The sequence below is a fragment of the Xyrauchen texanus genome, chromosome 4 (assembly GCF_025860055.1).
Source record: "Xyrauchen texanus isolate HMW12.3.18 chromosome 4, RBS_HiC_50CHRs, whole genome shotgun sequence".
In the NCBI taxonomy this organism is placed as follows: domain Eukaryota; kingdom Metazoa; phylum Chordata; class Actinopteri; order Cypriniformes; family Catostomidae; genus Xyrauchen; species Xyrauchen texanus.
This window is the reverse complement of record NC_068279.1, coordinates 17,587,871-17,608,304: the sequence shown is the minus strand read 5'-3', so window position 1 is coordinate 17,608,304 and position 20,434 is coordinate 17,587,871. Positions and strand designations below refer to the sequence as shown.

Genomic DNA, 20,434 nt, shown 5'->3' with positions numbered 1-20,434 from the left:
AATTCAATCAGAATGCAAAGACACTGTGTTTGGTGTATGGTTACTATGACCAAATAAAAGGAAGTCGGTATCAATATAATACAATTTTTGGATTGAGATTTTGGATTGAGATTGACCCAGGCTGTTTAGCCTGTGTCATGTGGATTTACACATACACAGCAAATTATAATTGCATAAATTATGTTAAGAGATTAATGTTTTAAATGTAAAAAATTGTATGTAGAAATATGAAATTATTGGAAAAAAAATGAAACGTCTACTTTTTAACTATATGAAACTAACACCGCCATTAGGTGGCGGCAAGTCTCTAATGAGGGAGTTGATTCCTTTATTCCAGGGGTCGACAAGTAAGGTTGGCATCGGGCCAAAAAATATTTTTGACACTAGATGGCTGGCCAGAACATAGTCAATGGATAATTTAAGAAATTAATTGATGAAAAATGCAACTAGAATTGCATGTGACAGACTGTTACAGTGTCTTTTGTAACTGGTAGTGAGCTGTTACTCTGTGTTAAATCCTGTAGTAGGACAGTCATTAACAAAAAGCCACATTTGTGTGGGGGTGTCCGGGTTTTACACTGAATACATTAATAAAGCAGTAGGGATGAGTCACGATTTTCGAATATTCGATTTGTTGATTTAATTATAGAATATCGAATAGGTCGTGCGATTATTGTCTAAAAAAATCCCGATGTTTTCGGTGCGATTCGGTGGTGACGCCGTGTAACCAGAGGGTGATGCTGCCAATAACGCAAAAGCTGTCACAAGGAACCAGCAAAAGTAATGATTATGAATGTTTCAAATATAGCAAGGAGACATTTTAATTGTTAGTGTATGTGTCGGCTGCAATATTGACCGCAGTAGTTAACGCGCATAGAGAAATGCACATTTCGGATTAGACATAAGCAGAGAGTAGGCTAGTCGGTTTCTTTTCGTTTTGAATTGTTTTGTTTAAAATTAGACATTTTTAAGCTTTCTATATATTTCTGGTGTCTGTGAGGCAGCTTAAACGCCGAGTTTCGGTTCATTTATAAGATGAGCTCCAGTTCACGAGCAATGCAATCTTGCCGGCGCCTCCATGTCCTGATTATATTGTCTGCTATATTTGCTTCTTATTTATTAAATCCAGGCAATTGGTTGATAAAACATTGATTAAAAATAAGATACAAATGATACAAAACGAAATTAAATTTTTAGAAAGGCTTTCTACAAAACAAAACTTAATGATGGTCAAAATTTCAGGCAGAGGAGTACCAAATCGCCTGGCTGAGGGTGGATGCAGAGCCAAGATTGATGAAGTGTTTCTGCCAAATGCCTCTGTTGCAGCAGATATGTATCATCAAGAAGTTGGGTCAACTCTGACCAGGTTGTCCACAGGGGCGAAAATTTCATAAAAATGTTGGGGGGGACAATAAACATAACAATTCTCAAGAGCAATTTTTGAAGGGGACACCAAGGTTTTTTTTGTTGTTGCCCCGTTTGCATTTGTATCATTTTATTTATTAAACAATTATTTTAAGAATATATCATTATATTATTTACAATACACTTATTTTAATGATATTTTAGGGGGGGACAACCCTCAGATGGGGGGGTCCTGAACCCCCCGACCCCCCCGCAATTTCCGCCTATGGTTGTCCATGTCTGGCAGTAATCCCATCACATCAGTAGAGGACAGAGCCAGTGTGGAACAGCACTTCACAGAACAGTGGCCTGACATTTCTGTTCTTTTTGATGAGGCAGTGAACTATGGCACACCTTTCAAAAATGCGTTGATGTGTCTAATAAACACAACAAAAAGATTTGCCTAAAAATTGTTCATGTTTTATTGATTATCTGATGTTTCAACGATTTAGGCTACTTAATCAAAATAAATGCATGTAACAAGCTAAAATTTCTGTAAGTGTTTCCATGCATATTGGAAATATAATTTCAATAACATCTTAGTGAAAGCTACCCTACATTTCAGATGACAAATGTGGATATTTGTAGGCCTATGAGATTATTAATTCATGATTCAAAAGTGTAACAGTTGTTACTTATTTTTATATATTTGATATAGTCTATTGGTGAAGTAGCTTTTTTTAATATAGAACTGCTTTTGAAATTATTATACAAAGTCATTCTGTTGGATAATATTTGTTCCTTAGTGTAAAATGGAAGTATGGTAATTTTATTATATGAGCAAAAAACTATATGCTGTAACAGTTTTAGAACTAGACAAATCTCTGCATTAATAATGTGGTATTAAATGCATTAATAGGCTAATATAAAAATTGCTGTGTTTGCTCGGGATTTGAACCCGTGTCATGATCGTAACGTAAGTTCTACCACTCGGCCATGAGTGTACTCACTGAGAAATGCCCAAACGTTCGTTTCTCCAGTGTGTGTTCGCTCACATGAGCGAGAAGCGCTCTTCATTCGTTTCATTCCTCAACAGAATAGTAAAAAATATCAGCTTAATTGCACCTAATTTATTTTTGTTTGTTTATTTGATTTTTTTTTGTTATCGCGCTGCTCCCCGGCCCGGGGAATAGGCTTATGTCGCCAACCGACGTCAAGATAGGCCTACAATATGAAATATATAGGCTATATATTGTTCTTGTCTCTATTTTTTCTATTTTTCTGGGCTAAAAATGTTTTATTCTGTTTACCATAGTTGTAGTATTTCATCTTTACTGTTAATTGACATTAACCCCACTTACATTTCAAAATGCGGCAATTGCTGCTGTTTTGCACAATATCCATTTGCGCCACCTGGCGGTCATTTCGCGAATGACTTGAAATGCGACTGGTTTATTTTTTCTGCGGCGATAATAGGCATTTTGGTTGACTACTGTAGGTGTTTGCCAATGACTGTCTTGAAAGGCATCCTCAAAACTGTAGTGAGCAGGAGTATAGGGACGGCAAAAGTAACCTATATTGCGATGGAATGCAATATAAACTATAAGAAGGGCCTTCTCTCCATTCAGCCTTTTGTCTGATAACCACCATGACAACTTCAATGCGTGAACATGTTTACATTTAGGCTATTTCAATAGATTATTTCAGTCAGTGAAGCCAAATAATTGGGTGACAAATAGCATGCATATAGACTATTAATTTTACAGGCTAACAAATACAGTGTTTGGAAAACTCTTAATTTGAAAAACAATGAATGCATATCCTGCCAATCAGATTTAGCCCCACCCACAGGGGAAAATCGGAATATCAAGTCGTTTTTCTGATTTCCGTGCAAGAACGGGAAAACCAAAAATCAAGTCATAATTTAGTTTTTTCGTTTTTCAAAAAAAAAACGAAAAAAGGAGTTGTTTTCTCGTTTTTTCGTTTTTATATATGAAAGCAAAAACAAATGAACGAACGATACCCGGATCCTTTAGAACAGCCAGGGGGTATTCCAGAAAGCAGGTTAAGCGACTTACCCGGGTATGTTTACTCAAGAGTAAGTGGATAACCTCAGACATCCATTTCAAAAATTGAGGTAACTTGAATGTTAGTAGCCATAGCAACATACTCTCTGAACATAAACTGGTCCGGAGTAGGTTATGTTCCAGGGTTCGTTTATTTCAGGTACAATTGAAATCAGAAGTTTACATACACTTAGATTGAAGTCATTAAAACAAATTTTTTTAACCACTACACAGATTTCACAAGGAGCTCATCGGTCATGCCTCAAGAACTTTTGAGTCTTGCAGTGCGGCTAGTGTTTGCAATATCTTGTTCCTTTCATCCCAGGGAACCGAGGTTACATACGTAACCGAGATGTTCCCTTACGACTCACTGACCTTGCGTTTATTAATGCATATGGGGAACAGAATCCCATCATGCCTCATGACGCAATATAACCTCCCAGAAAGGAAGCATGATGCCGCAGTCTCTTGGGATGGCGATCGACATGAGTATGCCGCAGTGAGTTACCCTTGTGTTGGGCCAGGAGGGGAGCACTAAGAATGAATATATGAACTATAGTAATATAGTATGAATGAACTCCTTCACGGACCCAGTCATGAAGGGAGTTTATTTATAATGTAAGTGCTTGTGACTTTTGTTAAATTACAACAGCCTGAATGCAGGCAGTTGTGTAAAATGATGGGGTGCTCGTCCTTAAAGGGAGGAGCATAAGTATATATATTTGGCCAATGAAATAGCAAACGCTCTAAACAGAGAGGACTTGTGAAGAGAGAGATGTTACGTCAAAACCTTGCAAATGTATTTTGAGAAGATCATCCTGCTGCAAAACATATGTAAGGACACAACATACGCCCATGCCCATGAGGAGGCCATGCCCCTAGTTGAGTGTGCTTTAACACCAATTGGGCAAATCTTATCCTGCGACTCATAACTGGATCGACGATCCAGTGAGAAAGTCTTTGCTTGGAGATGGACATTCCTTTTGTGCGTCCTCCATACCACACAAAGAGCTGATCTGACAGTCTGAACTGGTATATGCACTCAACGTATGCGTGTAGCGCCCGCACAGGTCATATCAAATGCAATGATTGATCCTCATCTGAATTAAATGGAGGAGGGAGGAAGGCCTGAAGGTGAACCACCTGTGCTGTGAAGGGCATGGTTAGGACCTTAGGCATATAGCCTTTTCTGTGTTTGACAGTGGATTTTGAAAGACCAGGGCCAAACTCCAGACATGAATTGTCAATTGATAGTTCATGCAGATCACCGGCCCGTTTTACTGAGGCCAGAGCCAGCAGTAACGCGGTCTTAATGGAGAACATATGAGTGGTGGTGGCGTAGTGGCTAAAGCACAGGGGTGTTAATCAGAAGGTCACAGGTTCTAACCCCACGGCCACCACCATTGTGTCCTTGAGCAAGGCACTTAACTCCAGGTTGTTCTGGGGGGATTGTCCCTGTAATAATTGAACTGTAAGTTGCTTTGGATAAAAGTGTCTGCCAAATGCGTAAATGTAACATTGAGAAATCAATAGAGTCCAAAGGCTTGAAGGGGGGCCATGCCAAAGCTTTTAGGACTAAAGTTAAGTACCAAGTCGGGAATGTAGCTAGCCAAGATGGGTTTATTGGTCTTGCTCCTTTAAGGAACTTTATGATTAAATCATGCTTGCCTATAACAGCACCAGCTTCATGTGCTTTATACACAGATATAGTCGCCACATACACTTTGAGCTCTGATGGAGTGAGTCCTGCGTCTAATTGCTCTTGCATGTCATGGTAACATAGATACGCAACTACTGTTGTGCTGTCCGAACTAATCAGAATGTGGTGATTCACAATATTGTAATGAAAATCTCTCAAAGCTAGAAAGACTGCCAGTAGTTATAGGCGGTTGGCATGTCATGACCTTTTCTAACCTGTTTCAAGGTGTTGAAAGTCAGGCGTCCATTACACACCGAGCCCCACCTGTGTTGTATGCATTTGCGGTCAGCACTTTCTGAAAACTTGACCCAGCATAACACCTTGTTGGTAAAGGGCTAGAGCATCCAGACAGTGATAAGTTATCGTAATGCACAGGAAAATTCAATTACTTCAGTGGTAATGTTTTTCAGTTTGAACTGAAACAGACACCAAAGAATGGTCTGTATGCGCTCGTTCATGAGGTGCGCATGCACAAACTCCTAAATAGGAGATTTACTGGCTGGGGAAAAGTGTGCTTTTCTCCCAGTTGACATTAGACCAGATTTTGAAATGCAAAGCATTAAGCCTGTGTTCACTCAGTAGTGCCTCTGATTGGCTGGTAATAACCAATCACTGAGGTAATTCAGAACACACACATACACACACCATTAATTTTTAACTGGGCGAGTGCTGCATCAATACATTTCGTGAATGTGCAGGGAGCCAGAGACAGACTGAAATAAAGGATTTTAAATTGATACGCAGTTCCCTCGAATGCTAATCTAAAAAGCTGCACTGCAATGTAAATGTTTTTCTTGGAGAGAAGTGGCTTCTTTGCTGCCCTTCTTGACACCAGGCCTTTGTCCAAAAGTCTTCGCCTCACTGTGCGTGCAGATGTACTCACACCAACCTGCTGCCAATATTGAGCAAGCTCTGCACTGGTGGTGACACGATTCCGTAGCTGACTCTTCAGGAGGAGACGGTCCTGGCACTTGCTGGACACTCTGGGAAGTCCTGAAGCCTTCTTCACAGCAGTTGAACCTCTCTCCTTGAAGTTCTTGATGACCCGGTAAATGGTTCTTTCAGGTGCAATATTCTTTGCAGCAATTTCCTTGCATGTGAGACCATTTTGCTGCAAAGCGATGATAGCTGCACGTCTTTCTTTAGAGGTAAACATTGCAAACAAGCAATAAGAGTCTGCTCTCATAATCTTATCAGAATGATAGTGATTTCACATGTCTAGTACTCGTTCACACTTTCCCAGGTGCTGCTGATGTTATTAGTGAAATTATGTTAGCTGGTAATTTTGTGCCAGGGCCAAAAACACTGACATTTTTTTTTTTGTTTTTGTGATAAAAACCTTTTTTTATTGGCCAATGAAGCTTTTTGCAATTATTTAAAATGCATCTAATCACTCTGCAAAATAATCTAGATACAATGTGAATCAACACCACAACAACTGAAACCGCAAACATTGCGAAACACAAAATTGATGTTATTGCCAATACTTTTGGCCATGGCTGTATGTATGAATGTTTAGGTTTGCTTATTTGTCCAGGTTGTCAAAAGAAACTGAGAGCCTGCATGGATGGTTTAAGATGAACTTTAAGACAAATATTTGTTTGGAGCAGTATAGAATCGAATAGTGTTGTTACTCATTAAACACTATGTCTTTTCTCAAGCCTGAAAGTTTCATTTCCCCTTCTCCAGTTTCTCTGTATCTCTGTCCCCATCTCTGTCCCCATCTTTTGGGACTCATGGCTTCATCACTATAAGAGGAAATCCAAAAGTCTGTACATGAAAATGAATGATATACATTTTGAGATGCATGACTAAGACAATATCTCATATTTGATTTGTAAAAATCCCTCATGTATTTTCCCCTGGAAAATCCTAAATCATTTTGTATTGTTTGGTATTAAGATGACTCTTCAAGTCATCAGTAAAACATTTTTAAAAACGAAATAATTCACAGGTTTTAAGATATACTTGGAACAAACTAAACACACATGCACATTTACATGTAAAAATCTAAATGGAAACAATTTGAACAAATGTATTTTGGGCATGCACATTTAAAGCATGTGGTATGTACTCTCTGTGAATCATAGTTTTTCACACCACTTACAAACTCAAGCAATGTCTGTTAGACAGCGTCATGCACAGAGGAAGTAACACTCCCAGAGGCGGTGACACAGAATTTTAAGATCAACAAAGTTAAAAAGGTTAATAAGTCCAACTGTCTTAATTTAGGATAATTCTTCATTGGAGGACCTTTACATAGTTAATTTATTGATAAGGTAAGAATATGACATGCCTGAGTTCATGCCTTTTATTTTCATTCATAGACTGTATGATTATTTTGAGTATATACTGTGTTTTTATGGCAAGAGACATATAGTTTACATGTATGTCTTTTCAAATACATGAATTCATAAACATTTTTAAATGCATGTTCCAGTAAATTACTTTGGATGCATATGGGTAGATGGCACAGAACAAGCCTATGATACATTTTAGATAAAACTTTATATGAAAGTATAAGGGAGTGTATATTTTAGGTGCTAAGCCATGGTGAAATCTTAAAATTGTCACTGTCACCATTTTCCCTTCACTTGTTTATTTTAAACGATCCAGTGGTGTAACACAAAATGTTTTAATAGTACAAATACTCAATATATATGTAGATGGAGCAACATCATTTATGTGAACAGAAATAATAATGGAAGGTTGTTTTGATTAAAATACAGTTTAAAAAAAATCTGGTAATATCGAGTAGATACCGGGGCAATAGTTATAGTGCAAAATTTGTCAACTAATGCAAATCATTTTGACACACCAAGATGCTTTCTTGAGTAACAAATTAAGATGATGCTTACTCAAAATAACTACTTCAACCATTTCCTGTTTATTTCAAACATATTTGGCATTTTATTACATATAAAGTATTCTATAAACAAACTAATCTCTATTATTATTGGATGAGTCCACATGAGTCCCTTTGAATTTTTTTTTTAAATAAATCTATTTGCCCCAATTTTTGAAATAAAAAAAATTAAAAAACAATCTTTTAATAGGGGCCTTTAGCCCCTGCAATGGGGGATTTTCCCCCCAAATGCCATCCTTTTACTTATTGAACCGTTATTGAAAAAAATTACATTTAAAGATTACATCTTAAAATTACATTTAAATTACATCTTAAACAAAACTGAAAATTATAAATAAGTATTAAATGATAAATAATTATTATCTCAAAAGAAATTTGTTAATTTCAGACATTTTCATTAGCAACATAAATGTGCAACATTTTATAAAAGATACAAATTTTGTATCTCAAATTGCCTCAAAATCAACCACATGCAAAGATCTCATGGAACAGGAAAATATTGCAGTGTATAGTGACAAACAGGTGTTTAGGAATGTACTGGGGTAGTTTTTGTAGCTATTTAGTGTTTTGGGAGAAAATGAAATTAATGGAGCCTTTTACCTCACGGAGTCTTTAGCCCTGTTGTACCCTAAACACCCGTATCAAAGACGTTATGATGGACACCCAAAATTCCCCACAAAATTCAGATTAACGTATATTGTTTTTCTATGATTGGTTATTAAATTATCACATATTGTCCCCCCAATCCTGAATATGTGTTAATATATAAATTGTATATGTTTACTGAATTTATGAAAAGCTTTGAGTAGCTTGGAGAAAGAGGAACTGAGACAACAGCTCTTCCTCACTAGAGTAATGTGTGGAACTCATAACATCTTTGTTACTTGAAAATAGTTTGTAAAATAAATAAATAAAACAACCCAAGAACCTTTTTCCCCCTTAAAGGGATAGTTTACCCAAAAATTATTTTGGAGCTTCACAATTTTGGCACCCATTCACTTGCATTGTATGGACCTACAGAGCTGAAATATTCTTCTAAAAATTCTCGTTTGCATTCAGCAGATAAAAGAAAGTAATACACATCTGGGATGGCATAAGGGTGCATAAATAAGCATTCTAGGAATTTTCATTTTTGAGTGAACTATTCCTTTAAGTTTGTATATATCTGTTTGTACTGAAAACTCACAAATAAAACTATTGACTGTTGCTGTGCAGGAAGTTACACAGGAAATGCATCACAACCATTAAACCTCTACATGAGGCTCCATTTAGTGTCATGTGTCAGATTGTCTTCCATTTTATCAGCTCCACCTTCAGTTTTGACACAGGAAATGAGTTTTTGTTGGGGGGGGATTTTTGCTTCACTGAGTCAGTAATCTTTGTGTCATAGATTCCCTTTGTGGGAAAACACAAGGTTCTAGAATGAGATAACATTTTAACCTCATGTTTTTGATAACCCTGCAGAACTGAGCGACACTGTGGAAGATGTCCTGCCTCAAGGGCCTAAAGTACACCATGTGTGTGGTGAACTTCATCTTTTTTGTACGTATCCATTTTCAGACTCTCACATATGTTGGTTTTAAAGTAACACCAGGACTCTTTTCTCTGTAACACTGTAGAAGAAAAATCACAGAGAAAATGTCTATTGACCTTATTCATGAAACATAATGCAGAACGAATTTCAGTGTAAATAGCACATAGCCTAAAATCTTCCTTACATAAATCGTCTCTTTCAATTCAATGGGACAATTTAATTGTGAAATGGATTTAAATAAAGACGGATTAAGAACTGAGAGGCCCATGGTCCGGTACACCATGGCATCATGAAGAAGTCCTATAATCCGTAGCGTTCGCTGCCTCATAGAAAGTGAACCTGCCCGGACAGAATTACGAAAACGTTTTTTTTTTTTTTCATTTATTAAGAATAGGCCTACTATGTTGCAGTGACGTTGATTATGTTTGTTCGGCTTTAATGTGATTTGTATTGTGCTATTTAGTCTCAAAGCTGTGCAAGATAGCTTAGGCTACTGCTATCTGAGATTGTGGTTGACCCATGGCGATAAACGTCCTTTATTCTCGAGTCACGACTACCTACAAAACACAATAACCGCTTGTGAACTTTCGCGGTTAATAAAATATTACAAAAAATTACCGCGCACATATTTAGGGAATTAAGGCACCTTTCTCTTTATCATTAAACATTAAATGGGATTTAAACATTTTAAGCGTTTTGTAAATCAGACGCTGTTCTGCTTGTCTGCAGTCCTTTGAGACGCAGTTTCCTTGAGCGTCCAGCACGCATTCGGCCGAACAAATTTGATTAACAAATGAATAAAATAAATAAATAATTTGGAGCTCGAGGCCCTTTGGGGTAAATCCAGGTCATCCGTCGCTGGATTTAAACCAGCCAAGAGTTTTGTGTTTCATGAACGCCGTTTTTATGATGCATAGGCTACTTAAAGTGATAGTTCACCCAAAAATTAAAATTATCTTATCATTTTCTCAGCCTTATGCATCCCAGAATTGTAAGACTTTCTTCAACAGAACACAAACGAAGATTTTTAGAAAAATTATCTCAGCTCAGTAGGTCCATACTTTGCAAGTAAATGGTGATCAAATATCCTATAGGAAACATAAAAGTAATCCATATGACACCAGTGTTTAAATTAATATATTCAGAAGCAATATAATAGGTGTGAGTGAGAACCAGAACAATATTTAAGTCCTTTTTTTCTCAAAATATCCACTCTAACTTTCACTTTCAGGTGTTAAAGTGAAACTAAACAGGCACCACTTGGGATTTTCAGATGAAACTGTGAAAGTGGAGATTTACAGTAAAAATTCTTAAATGTTGATATGTTTCACACCTACATCTATCACTTCTGAAGATATGGATTTAATCACTGGAATCTTAAGGATTACATGTTTCCTTTATGTGATTTTTGGAGCCACAAAGGACTGATCACCATTCACTTACATTGTATGGACCTTCAGAGCAGAGATATTCTTTCTAAAAATCTATGTTTGTGTTCCACTGAAGGAAAAAAGTCAAACACATAGATGGCATGAGGGCAAGTAAATTATGAGAACATTTTCATTTTTGGATAAACTATTCCTTTAAAGCTGATAGTGATAGTAATTTCATCACCACTAGCATCACCCAATGGAATTGTAAAAATATTAAGTTTTGAAACAGATTCTAGAAAACTTCCCCTCCCTAACATTGTTTGTACAAAGTGATAGACCCAAAGTATACTATTGGTTGGTTGCTGTGCTGGACTTGTCAGCCATTTCAAACAATCAGAACAACGTTTTGATAGTGCCACAGGGCTGCAGTTACACTTGGCTTTCTTATAGTTAGAAATACACACATCAGCTTTGAAATACATGAAACATAAGCAATCGGAACAACCTGCGTGAGAAATGTGAGCCACAAAATGTGCATTAAACAGGTGAATGCATGTTACGCACTAAACAGTATATCTTTGATGTTTATTTTTTATTAAAAATAGTACTTTCATCTATTGTAATTAGATTATTGATATTTATTTACATTTGTTCAAGGTCTTATCCAAAACAACTTAAATATGAGGAAATACACAAGCAATTTATCATTCAGGAGCCAACAATATTACCAACACTAGTGTAACTTTGGACATGTAGAGATTTTTTTGTTCTTTAATGGAAGAGCCTTTATAATTAATAATATTTACTATGAGGGGGCCTGGGTAGCTCTGCGAGAAAAGATGCTGACTACCACCCCTGGAGCCGCAAGTTCGAATATAAGGTGTGCTGAGTGACACCAGTCAGGTCTCCTAAGCAACCAAATTGGCCTGGTTGCTAGGGAGGGTAGAGTCAAGTTCAGTTAACCTCCTCGTGGTCGCTATAATGTGGTTCTCGCTCTCAGTGGGGCACGTGGTGAGTTGTGCGTGCATGCTGTGGAGAATAGCGTGAAGCCTCCACATGTGCTATGTCTCGGTGGAAACGCGCTCAACAAGCCACATGATAAGATGCTTGGATTGACGGTCTCAGACGCGGAGGCAACTGAGATTTGTCCTCCGCCACCCAGATTGAGGCGAGTCACTACACCACCATGAGGGCTTAGAGTGCATTGGGAATTGGGCATTACAAATTTGTGAGAAAAATAAAGAAATAATAATAATAATAATAATATTTACTATGAAATATGTGTTATTTTTGTCTTGAGCCTCTCTGATTAATTAGCATATCATTACAGATCTGTGGTGTTGCTGTCTTTGCACTGGGAATCTATCTGATGACATCCTACAATTTATCTTCCCTGCTAGCCAGCATTCATGCTGTAAACATAGCCAGCACTCTCTTCGTCACAGGGATCATCATCACTTGTGTGTCCTTCTTGGGCTTCCTTGGAGCTCTGAAGGAAAAGCGTTGCCTGCTAATATCTGTGAGTCTTAGAAACAGATGTATGCAGGACACCAAGTGTACTACAGTAAACTAGGTCTTTGTTCTTTTAATAAAATTCAGCATCTCTATTTGTTTCATTAGTTCTTCATTCTGATGTTCATCCTAATGCTGGTTGAGTTGGGCACTGCCTGCATTCTGCTCCTGTATGAGACAGATGTAAGAAATGGCCAAAAGATGCTCTAATGAAGATAAACACTTATTATAAATCAGAATGTCAGATCGCACTTAATCTGCCATTTTGAATTTGCAGATTGACCAGTTCATTGAGAAAGATCTCATAAAAGGTTTAGAGAAATACAAAGACCGGGGACAAAATGCCACAACCGAGAATGACTGGGACACTTTGCAAACGACAGTAAGTGCCCATTTCAGAGGCTATGTTTTCCCTCTTTTTCTTTCAATTAAATTATTCTTCTAATATATTTTAATACAACAGTTTAAATGCTGTGGTGTCAAAAACGTTACGGACTGGAAGGATTCTGTACCACCGTCATGCTGCACTGAAGACCCCTGTCCAGAAAATAAAATAAAATACTGGAATCAGGTAACACAGCACTGATATCCCTCTCTAAACCTGTATTATCCAAGCAGCAAAAACCATAGTGTAAAAAAATAATTTTATACACACACACAATCAAAATACAGTATAACAAATGCAATGTCAATGATATTATGATTCAGTGTTATGTATTATTTTGATCATTTCATTTAGGGTTGTTATGACAAGCTGAAGAAGGTATTTGACAGCAACCTGTTGAACGTAGGGATTGGCGTCATTGTTATCTGCATTATTGAGGTAAACCCTTCGGTAATTAGGTGACAAAGATGCTTTATTCTTTGTCACCACACCTAAGAATCAAAAGTGATTGTCAATGAAGGCTCTAGTCCTCACATGACATGAAGGTGGATAGTTCATCCAAAAATTTCAATTTTCTCATTTACTCACCCTCATGCCATCCCAGGTGTGTATGACTTTCTTTTTTGAGCAGAACATATTTGAAGAAAAGTAGAAAACTATATTAGCTCAGTAGGTCCATACAATGCACCTTTGTAGCACCAAAAATTACATAAAGGAAACAGAAGTAATCCATATGACTCCAGTGATTAAATCCATGTCTTCAGAAGCATTATAGCAGGTGTAGGTGAGAAACAGATCCAAATGTAAGTCTTTTTTTTTTTACTCTAAATCTCAATATTCACATCTGAAAGTCACATGTGGTAACTGTTTGAGTTTCACTTTCACATCTAAAGTAAAAGTTAAAGTGGAGATTTAGAGTAAAAAAGGACTTAAATAATCTTTGTTTGTTAATGACCGGAAACGATGGTTTATAGTTAAAAAGTACTTCAGCATCGATTTTCTTCACACCAAAAATGATCGTGTCGCCTTAGAATACATTAATATAACAACTGGAGTCATGTTTATACTGACTGTCTGTTCTTTTTGGAGCTTCAAATGACTGATCACCATCCACTTGCATTTTTAGGCTAATATTTTGTCTTTTTTTTTTTCAAATGTGTTTTGCTGAAGAAAGAAAATCACACCTGGAATGAGTAAATGATGGGAGTAAATGATGGGAGTAAATGATCAGAGAATTTTAATTTTTGGAGGATCTAACACTTAAACAGTTTATTGTTTTCCCCACACAAAATTATTAAATAAACAGTATGGATGATAATGCACAAGAATCATTGACTATAAATATCAACTTCTTCTTTTTGTAGGTCTTGGGTATGTGTTTCTCAATGACCCTGTTCTGCCACATAAATCGATCTGGATTAAAATACAAGTGATATATTTCCAAATTTGGGGGACTACAAGGACATCTGCAAAGTTTATGTTTTTAATAAACATTGTCTCCCACTATCAACTTATCCAGTTAGAGAGCCAGAAAAACAAAACTCACAATTCGATATAATTGACAACAGCATTACGATCATTTCCAAAATTAGCCAAAAGATCACTTTGTGCCCATTTTTGATGATGTTGCAATTGTCATAACATAACATAACATGTATGCCATGATCAATTCTTCTTTTTACTTCTTTTTTAAAAACATCATTACAGCATTTAAACCATTACCACGGAACTGGTTCTAAAAGCTCCTTTCGTTCAGCAGTATTATTTTTACAGTGACCATCAGAGCTTAAAAGGAAACTTCATAGGGGGTTTTATGGGCTGAATTCACCACATGCACATGTCAACCCTCAAGCCTGAAAGAGAGCATAAGAGAATGTTTCCATCATGAATCATATTTACACACTTAGATCTAACTGCCTATTTCACTGTATAAATTATATATGATCATTAAAACCACCTGCCTAATATTGTGTAGATCCCCCTCGTTCCGTCAAAACAGTACCAACACGCATCTCAGAATAGCATTCTCTCGTAATTGTACAGAGAGGTTATATGAGTTACCGTAGACTTTGTCATTCCGAACCAGTCTGGCCATTCTGTTGACCTCTCTCATTAACAAGGAGTTTCCATTCGCAGAACTGCCGCTCTGGATGTTTTTTTTGTGACTGTTGTTTGTGAAAATCCCAGGAGATCAGCAGTTACAGAAATACTCAATGCTATTCTGAGATGTGAGTTGGAGCTGTTTTGGTGGCATGAGGGGGATCTACACAATATTAGGCAGGTGGTTTTAATGTTGTGGCTGATCGGTGGATAGGCCTATATATAAAACTTAAATATAATATATTTTCCCTCTGTCACTTAATAATGTAAAGCAATGTTGAGTTTGACCTATATGTTCTTGTAATCGACCTGTCCCTCAGACTACACTTGGTCATTTTTGTATGCTGAACAATGTAATCATTTATTTCTGATCACCTCTTTTTCCTATTGAGCTTGACTTAATGAACTGTAGAAAGCATAAGAATATGCACAAGGTGCATACAACATATTCTATCTCTTCCTTATTTAAAAATTACACCAGTTTAAGGTGACTTATAGTTTTTTATTTATAGTACACCACAATTCTGCATTCCATTTAAGACTAATGATGTAAACTTGAAATAAAACAAAGTGAAAACAAGGTCTCTCCTTTTCAAAACAACAGTGCAAATCCTACCACTGTGTTTATGGTTTATGCAGGAAGTACCACCAAGAGCATGTCATCACTTCTTTTTGCAGATCATTCTGCAGACTTAAAACAATGTCATGACAGGAAGCATGAAAATATTACGCTTTCAGTTATGAAGGTGAATGTGTGCATAACAACATTGAAAGATAACATCAGTATTCAACTGCTTTATTTTTAGAACAAAAGTCTGTCTCCAAAATATTTAGGACCCCTCAAAAGATTTCCGTTAAATGTTTTAAAATAATTTTGCTCTTTAAACAACACACACACACACATCAAACTAATATATATATATAAACAATTACAATTTAAAGTAATCTTAAAAAAAGAAAATAACTGTACATGGCAGAATATACCATTTTCCACAAACACCCCATAGACCTCTTAACTATATACACATTATTGCAATTCACCAAAAGTATGCAAAACTATTTCTTTAAAACAAAATTGATCATTCATTCGATTTTATGCTCTTAAAAATGGTGGCTTTTACACTGATCTAATGTTTCACGCTTTTGCATTTATACCCTCATGCATAAGCAGAAAAATGGATGTATACTGATTATCTTATATTGTGCTTTATGGAAACTATAAAAGTGGTACTTTGGTCATCTGCAGAGCAGCTGGACAACAAGACCAATATAATGTGTGCTTTGAGCAAAACAGCTGCATAAAATATATAGGGTAAAATAAAGAAAATTCTTCATTTGCCTGATCCAGGGTACAGAAATATAGAAGCCTATTAACGTTTTTCATTATACCAAATTAAACAATGCACCACATAAATTGAGCCAAATGAACTTAAAAAGGGAGACATTGTAATAATACAAATTTAAAAAGTTGCTTAGAAAGTTATAAATCCTCTTTTCATTAAATGTTTTCTCTATTAAAAACACTGATCAGCCACAACAATTAAACAACCTGCCTAATATGGTGCAAAAACAGCATCAACCTGTACTATACTTCTCTCCACAGTTTTACAGAGCAGTTATCAGAGTTACCATAGACTCTGTCAGTTCGAACTAGTCTGGCCATTCTCTGTTGACCGCTCTCATTTCTGTCTGTAGAACTGCTGATCACTGGACATTTTTGGCACCATTCGGAACAAATTCTAGAGACTGTTGTGCATGAAAATCCCAGGAGATCAGCAGTGATAGAAATACTCAAACCAGCCCATCTGGCACAAACAGTCATGCCACGGTACAAATATTTATGTAACTGCTGAGCTGCTGGGATTTTCACACACAACAGCCTTTAGTCTACTCAGAATGGTGTAAAAACAAAAAAAACATACAGTGAGCGGCAGTTCTGCGGATGGAAAGGTTTTGTTGATGAGAGGACAAAAGAGAATGGCCAGACTAGTTCGAACTGACAAAGTCTACAGTAACTCAGATAACCACTGTGTACAAATATGGTAAGAAGAATAGAATCTAAGAATGCTATCCTGAGATGTGGGTTGGTGCTGTTTTGTTGGCATGAGGGGGACCTACACAATATTAGGCAGGTGGTTTTAATGTTGTGGCTGATCGGTGTAAATCCTCTAATCGTGAAATGTTTTCTCCATTACATGTGCAAGTGATTGTTCAGTTTTTCCTTTTCTGCTTGCACTAACAGTCATATTTCTTAATTTTCTTTCTTTCTCCAAGTACCACATTTATCTAGAAATACATTAAAGCCATTCAAGCTTTGCTACAGATCAACAATGATCTAGGACCAGTTTTGTTAAACGGTTTGTCATACAATTAGTAAGGTCAGCATTCGGTGGATGAAACCATTCCTTGATCAGTGCTGATGTTTTGAAGCAACTTTTACAAAGTCTTATTTGTAGTAATATTTATAGAGGTTTTGAGACACACAAAGATAACAAGGCTGTTGGTTTGAAACCATGATTCATTATTAGCTTTTAAACTATTGTATCATACATTTCGACAGAACTAGCTGTGCATCCAAACCCTTGCAAAAATAAACCGTTAGTCTTGCTTTCTCAACCGTTATGAATAACGAGTATATAGTGTCGCTCACAAAATGCATAATAACCATGTAAATTATCGACTTTTGTACTGAATAATATTATTACAATTGGATTCTTAAGAAAACAAAAACAATATTTGGAGAACCACATCATCATTCATCTAGGAGCGCCCAAAAAACTTCTACATACTCACCCTGTTTTAATGTATTAACAGAGGAATTGTATAAGAAAAGAGAAATATATTTTAGACAGACAGATGTGTCCAAAACAACAGTTAGTCAGGGGACATAACACCAGCTTTCAAATCCCATCATCACAACAGACACTGTATCCCCCAGAGAATCATTCATAAGAATTGTAGGAGTACAGCTCAATGGGGTAGCCAGCCCCCATTCAAATGTTGCTTAGTAAGAACCAAAGCTCTGCATTTAGTACAACTAAATCAATAAGAAAAACACATTAAGACTCCATTAAAATGTAATGGTGAAGAATGTAGAACACACAAGGCCCTATCATTGAAGGTTTCAGTCAGTCGTAATGAAACCAGCTAAAATGGGGGGGAAAAGGGAACTTTAATATTCCTATTAAACAGAATGAGTTTCGCAAAGAGATGCTTTTGAGTTTACAGAACCAAGTATTGATGATCTGGCCTTCTTTTTAAAATTCACTCACTACAACTGAGCCCATAGCACCAGAAACTTGCTAAACATCTGTGAGTTTAGCAGCTGCTTTGTTCGGAGAACATAAGAGGCCACCAACCCAAGAATTTCTCATCCTACATGGTCACTTCTGAAGCAATTATATCCAAACAAAGTGGTGTGAGACATGGTAGCTGATCCAAGCTGGTCATTAGCTGGTCCAAGTTTGGAGACCAGCTACCAGCTGGTCATACCAACTCAAGGGGGTTAAGCTGGTTTTTGGAACATGGTTGCTGCTCAACCAGCTAAGGACCAGCTCATGACCAGTTTGGACCAGCATCCATGTTCCAAAACACAGCTACCAGCAGGGATGCTTCCTGCCGATACACAATTTGAAAATAAAACAAGAGCATCATTAGCTTGATCAATCTCAAAACAACGCAACTGGTAGGAGGCATGGCTAACTAGTGTTCAGTAGGGATTCTAAAGTTAGCAGCCTAATTAAAGAAGTGTTTTAGATTCAATTCCTCAAACATTGCTTGAGAGCATAACATTGAGCAAATCAACCATAACTCCACCTTAAAGGTGCTGTTACTTCTGTGTAACTAGTGGCACCAAAAGGAATTGCAAAAATAAATAACCTGTTTGACAGTCTTCCCAAACACTTAAATTATTTTAAAAACAGATAGTTTCACCCAAATCGATTGAGCCAATGTTGCTGTGGGGTCAAACAAACAATGTTTTAAAAGCACCACAGAGCCATGAGTTCTTAAGACTACTTCTACAGGAAGTCAACCATTAACGGTTTGTCTCAAATAGTTGTATCTGCATATTAAGCAGGGATAGGAGACAGTATATTCACATTGGTGCATTCTGCCTCTTAAAGGTGAAGTGTGTCATTTTTTTTCTTCCAAACTATTGCTCATTACTACCTCCATGCAGGTCCATGGCCAAAATCAGTTACATTTCTCTGTGCCAGGTCTACTTTAGAAACCAGTAAAAGAAAATTACATGCTAAATTTTTCTTCCCCTATCACTTCAGGAAGTATGCATAAATATGCATTATGAGGATACCAACATTATTCTGTTGTTTCAATTGCAGGATCAGTGCCATTTTCTAAAAATGTCTTTAACCTTTACAATACAAAGCATACCAAATGGCAGCACAAGCCCAAAAGTAAAAGATCGGCAATTGAGAAGTGTTTGTGAAAACATCACATGCACAGCACTATTTATAAAGGGATGGTTAATACAAAAATGAAAGTTTGGTCCTCCATTACTCACACTCATGTTGTTCCAAACCATCTTTCTTCCATGGAACACAAAATGAGGGACTGACAGCCTCATTCGCCTTCCACTTTTATTGCATTTTTTTCTGTACAATAAAAGTGAATGGTGACTGAGGCTGTCATTCTGTCTAGTATCCCATTTTGTGCTCAGTGGAAGAAAAACATTTAACTGGTTGTGGAAAACATGAGGGTGAGTGACTGATGACAGAATTTAAATTTTTAAATGTGAATTATCACTTTAAGGGCATTGGTTACATGTATATCCAACATTATCTGTCACCCTCTAGTTGTTTTCCATCTGGACAAGAAATGAAAGAAAACAGAATAAAAATAATAATAAAGTTAAAAAAATAAAAATTAAATTAAAAATACAACAGGTGTATGATTTGGTTTGAACGTACATGATTATATAACCATGAATTGAGCAACTGCCTGCATACCAATCTGTTATGTTGCTTTGAGCAAAGAGTGACTGAGACATAGATGAAGAGAGCCATTACAGTGTTCTAATGTTGATCAATTAAAAACAAAATTGTTCAAGCAAAGGGAACAGGGAGAAAAATAAAATATATATGTTCTCTTTGTTCTATGAAACAAATTAAATGCTTCTGTCATTTCCATGTTTAAAAAAAGGTAACTTGCAAGCACAATCATAACATTTTGAAATACACCTCAAAAAATGAGGTTATTAAGATTGTGCCGATACATTGCAGATATGAATCTTGGATTTCCAAATCCAATAAGTGTAGTAAGAGAGCACGGTTTATTTCAGACATCCATGTTTGAAAGCAGCTGGTCATAGAATTCTGCAATTCTATACTAGAGTAGCCCGGAGAGAATTCCAGAAATATAAAAGGGGAGATGTAGGAGTACGCTAAATGAGCCGATAAAAGTGGAGTATATGTGTTCGAGTACATGTGGGACCAATGCAGTAGTTCAGGTGCTCTCAGGAATATGTGGAAGAATCAGAGGAACTAGGGATTCCATGCTTCAAATGATGATACACGGCATTTGGAAAAAGAGTGGAG

At 36.7% G+C, this 20,434-nt stretch overlaps 1 protein-coding gene across 1 annotated transcript; it reads left to right on the top strand.

The window, feature by feature from the left end:
• Positions 1 to 7,239: 7,239 nt before the first annotated feature.
• LOC127637371 (leukocyte surface antigen CD53-like) lies at positions 7,240 to 20,423 on the top strand. Its single transcript, XM_052118397.1, has 8 exons — positions 7,240 to 7,388; positions 9,440 to 9,517; positions 12,213 to 12,401; positions 12,503 to 12,577; positions 12,672 to 12,776; positions 12,858 to 12,965; positions 13,134 to 13,217; positions 14,144 to 20,423. Exons 2-8 carry the CDS (start codon positions 9,461 to 9,463, stop codon positions 14,210 to 14,212), a joined length of 687 nt encoding a protein of 228 aa, XP_051974357.1. The 5' UTR covers positions 7,240 to 7,388; positions 9,440 to 9,460; the 3' UTR covers positions 14,213 to 20,423.
• Positions 20,424 to 20,434: the final 11 nt, after the last annotated feature.

Coding starts and splice junctions, on each gene's coding strand:
- LOC127637371 (XM_052118397.1), top strand. CDS start 9,461: ATGTCCTGCCTCAAGGGCCTAAAGTACACCATGTGTGTGGTGAACTTC. Junction 9,518..12,212: donor TGGTGAACTTCATCTTTTTT/GTACGTATCCAT, acceptor ATATCATTACAG/ATCTGTGGTGTTGCTGTCTT. Junction 12,777..12,857: donor GGGACACTTTGCAAACGACA/GTAAGTGCCCAT, acceptor TTAATACAACAG/TTTAAATGCTGTGGTGTCAA.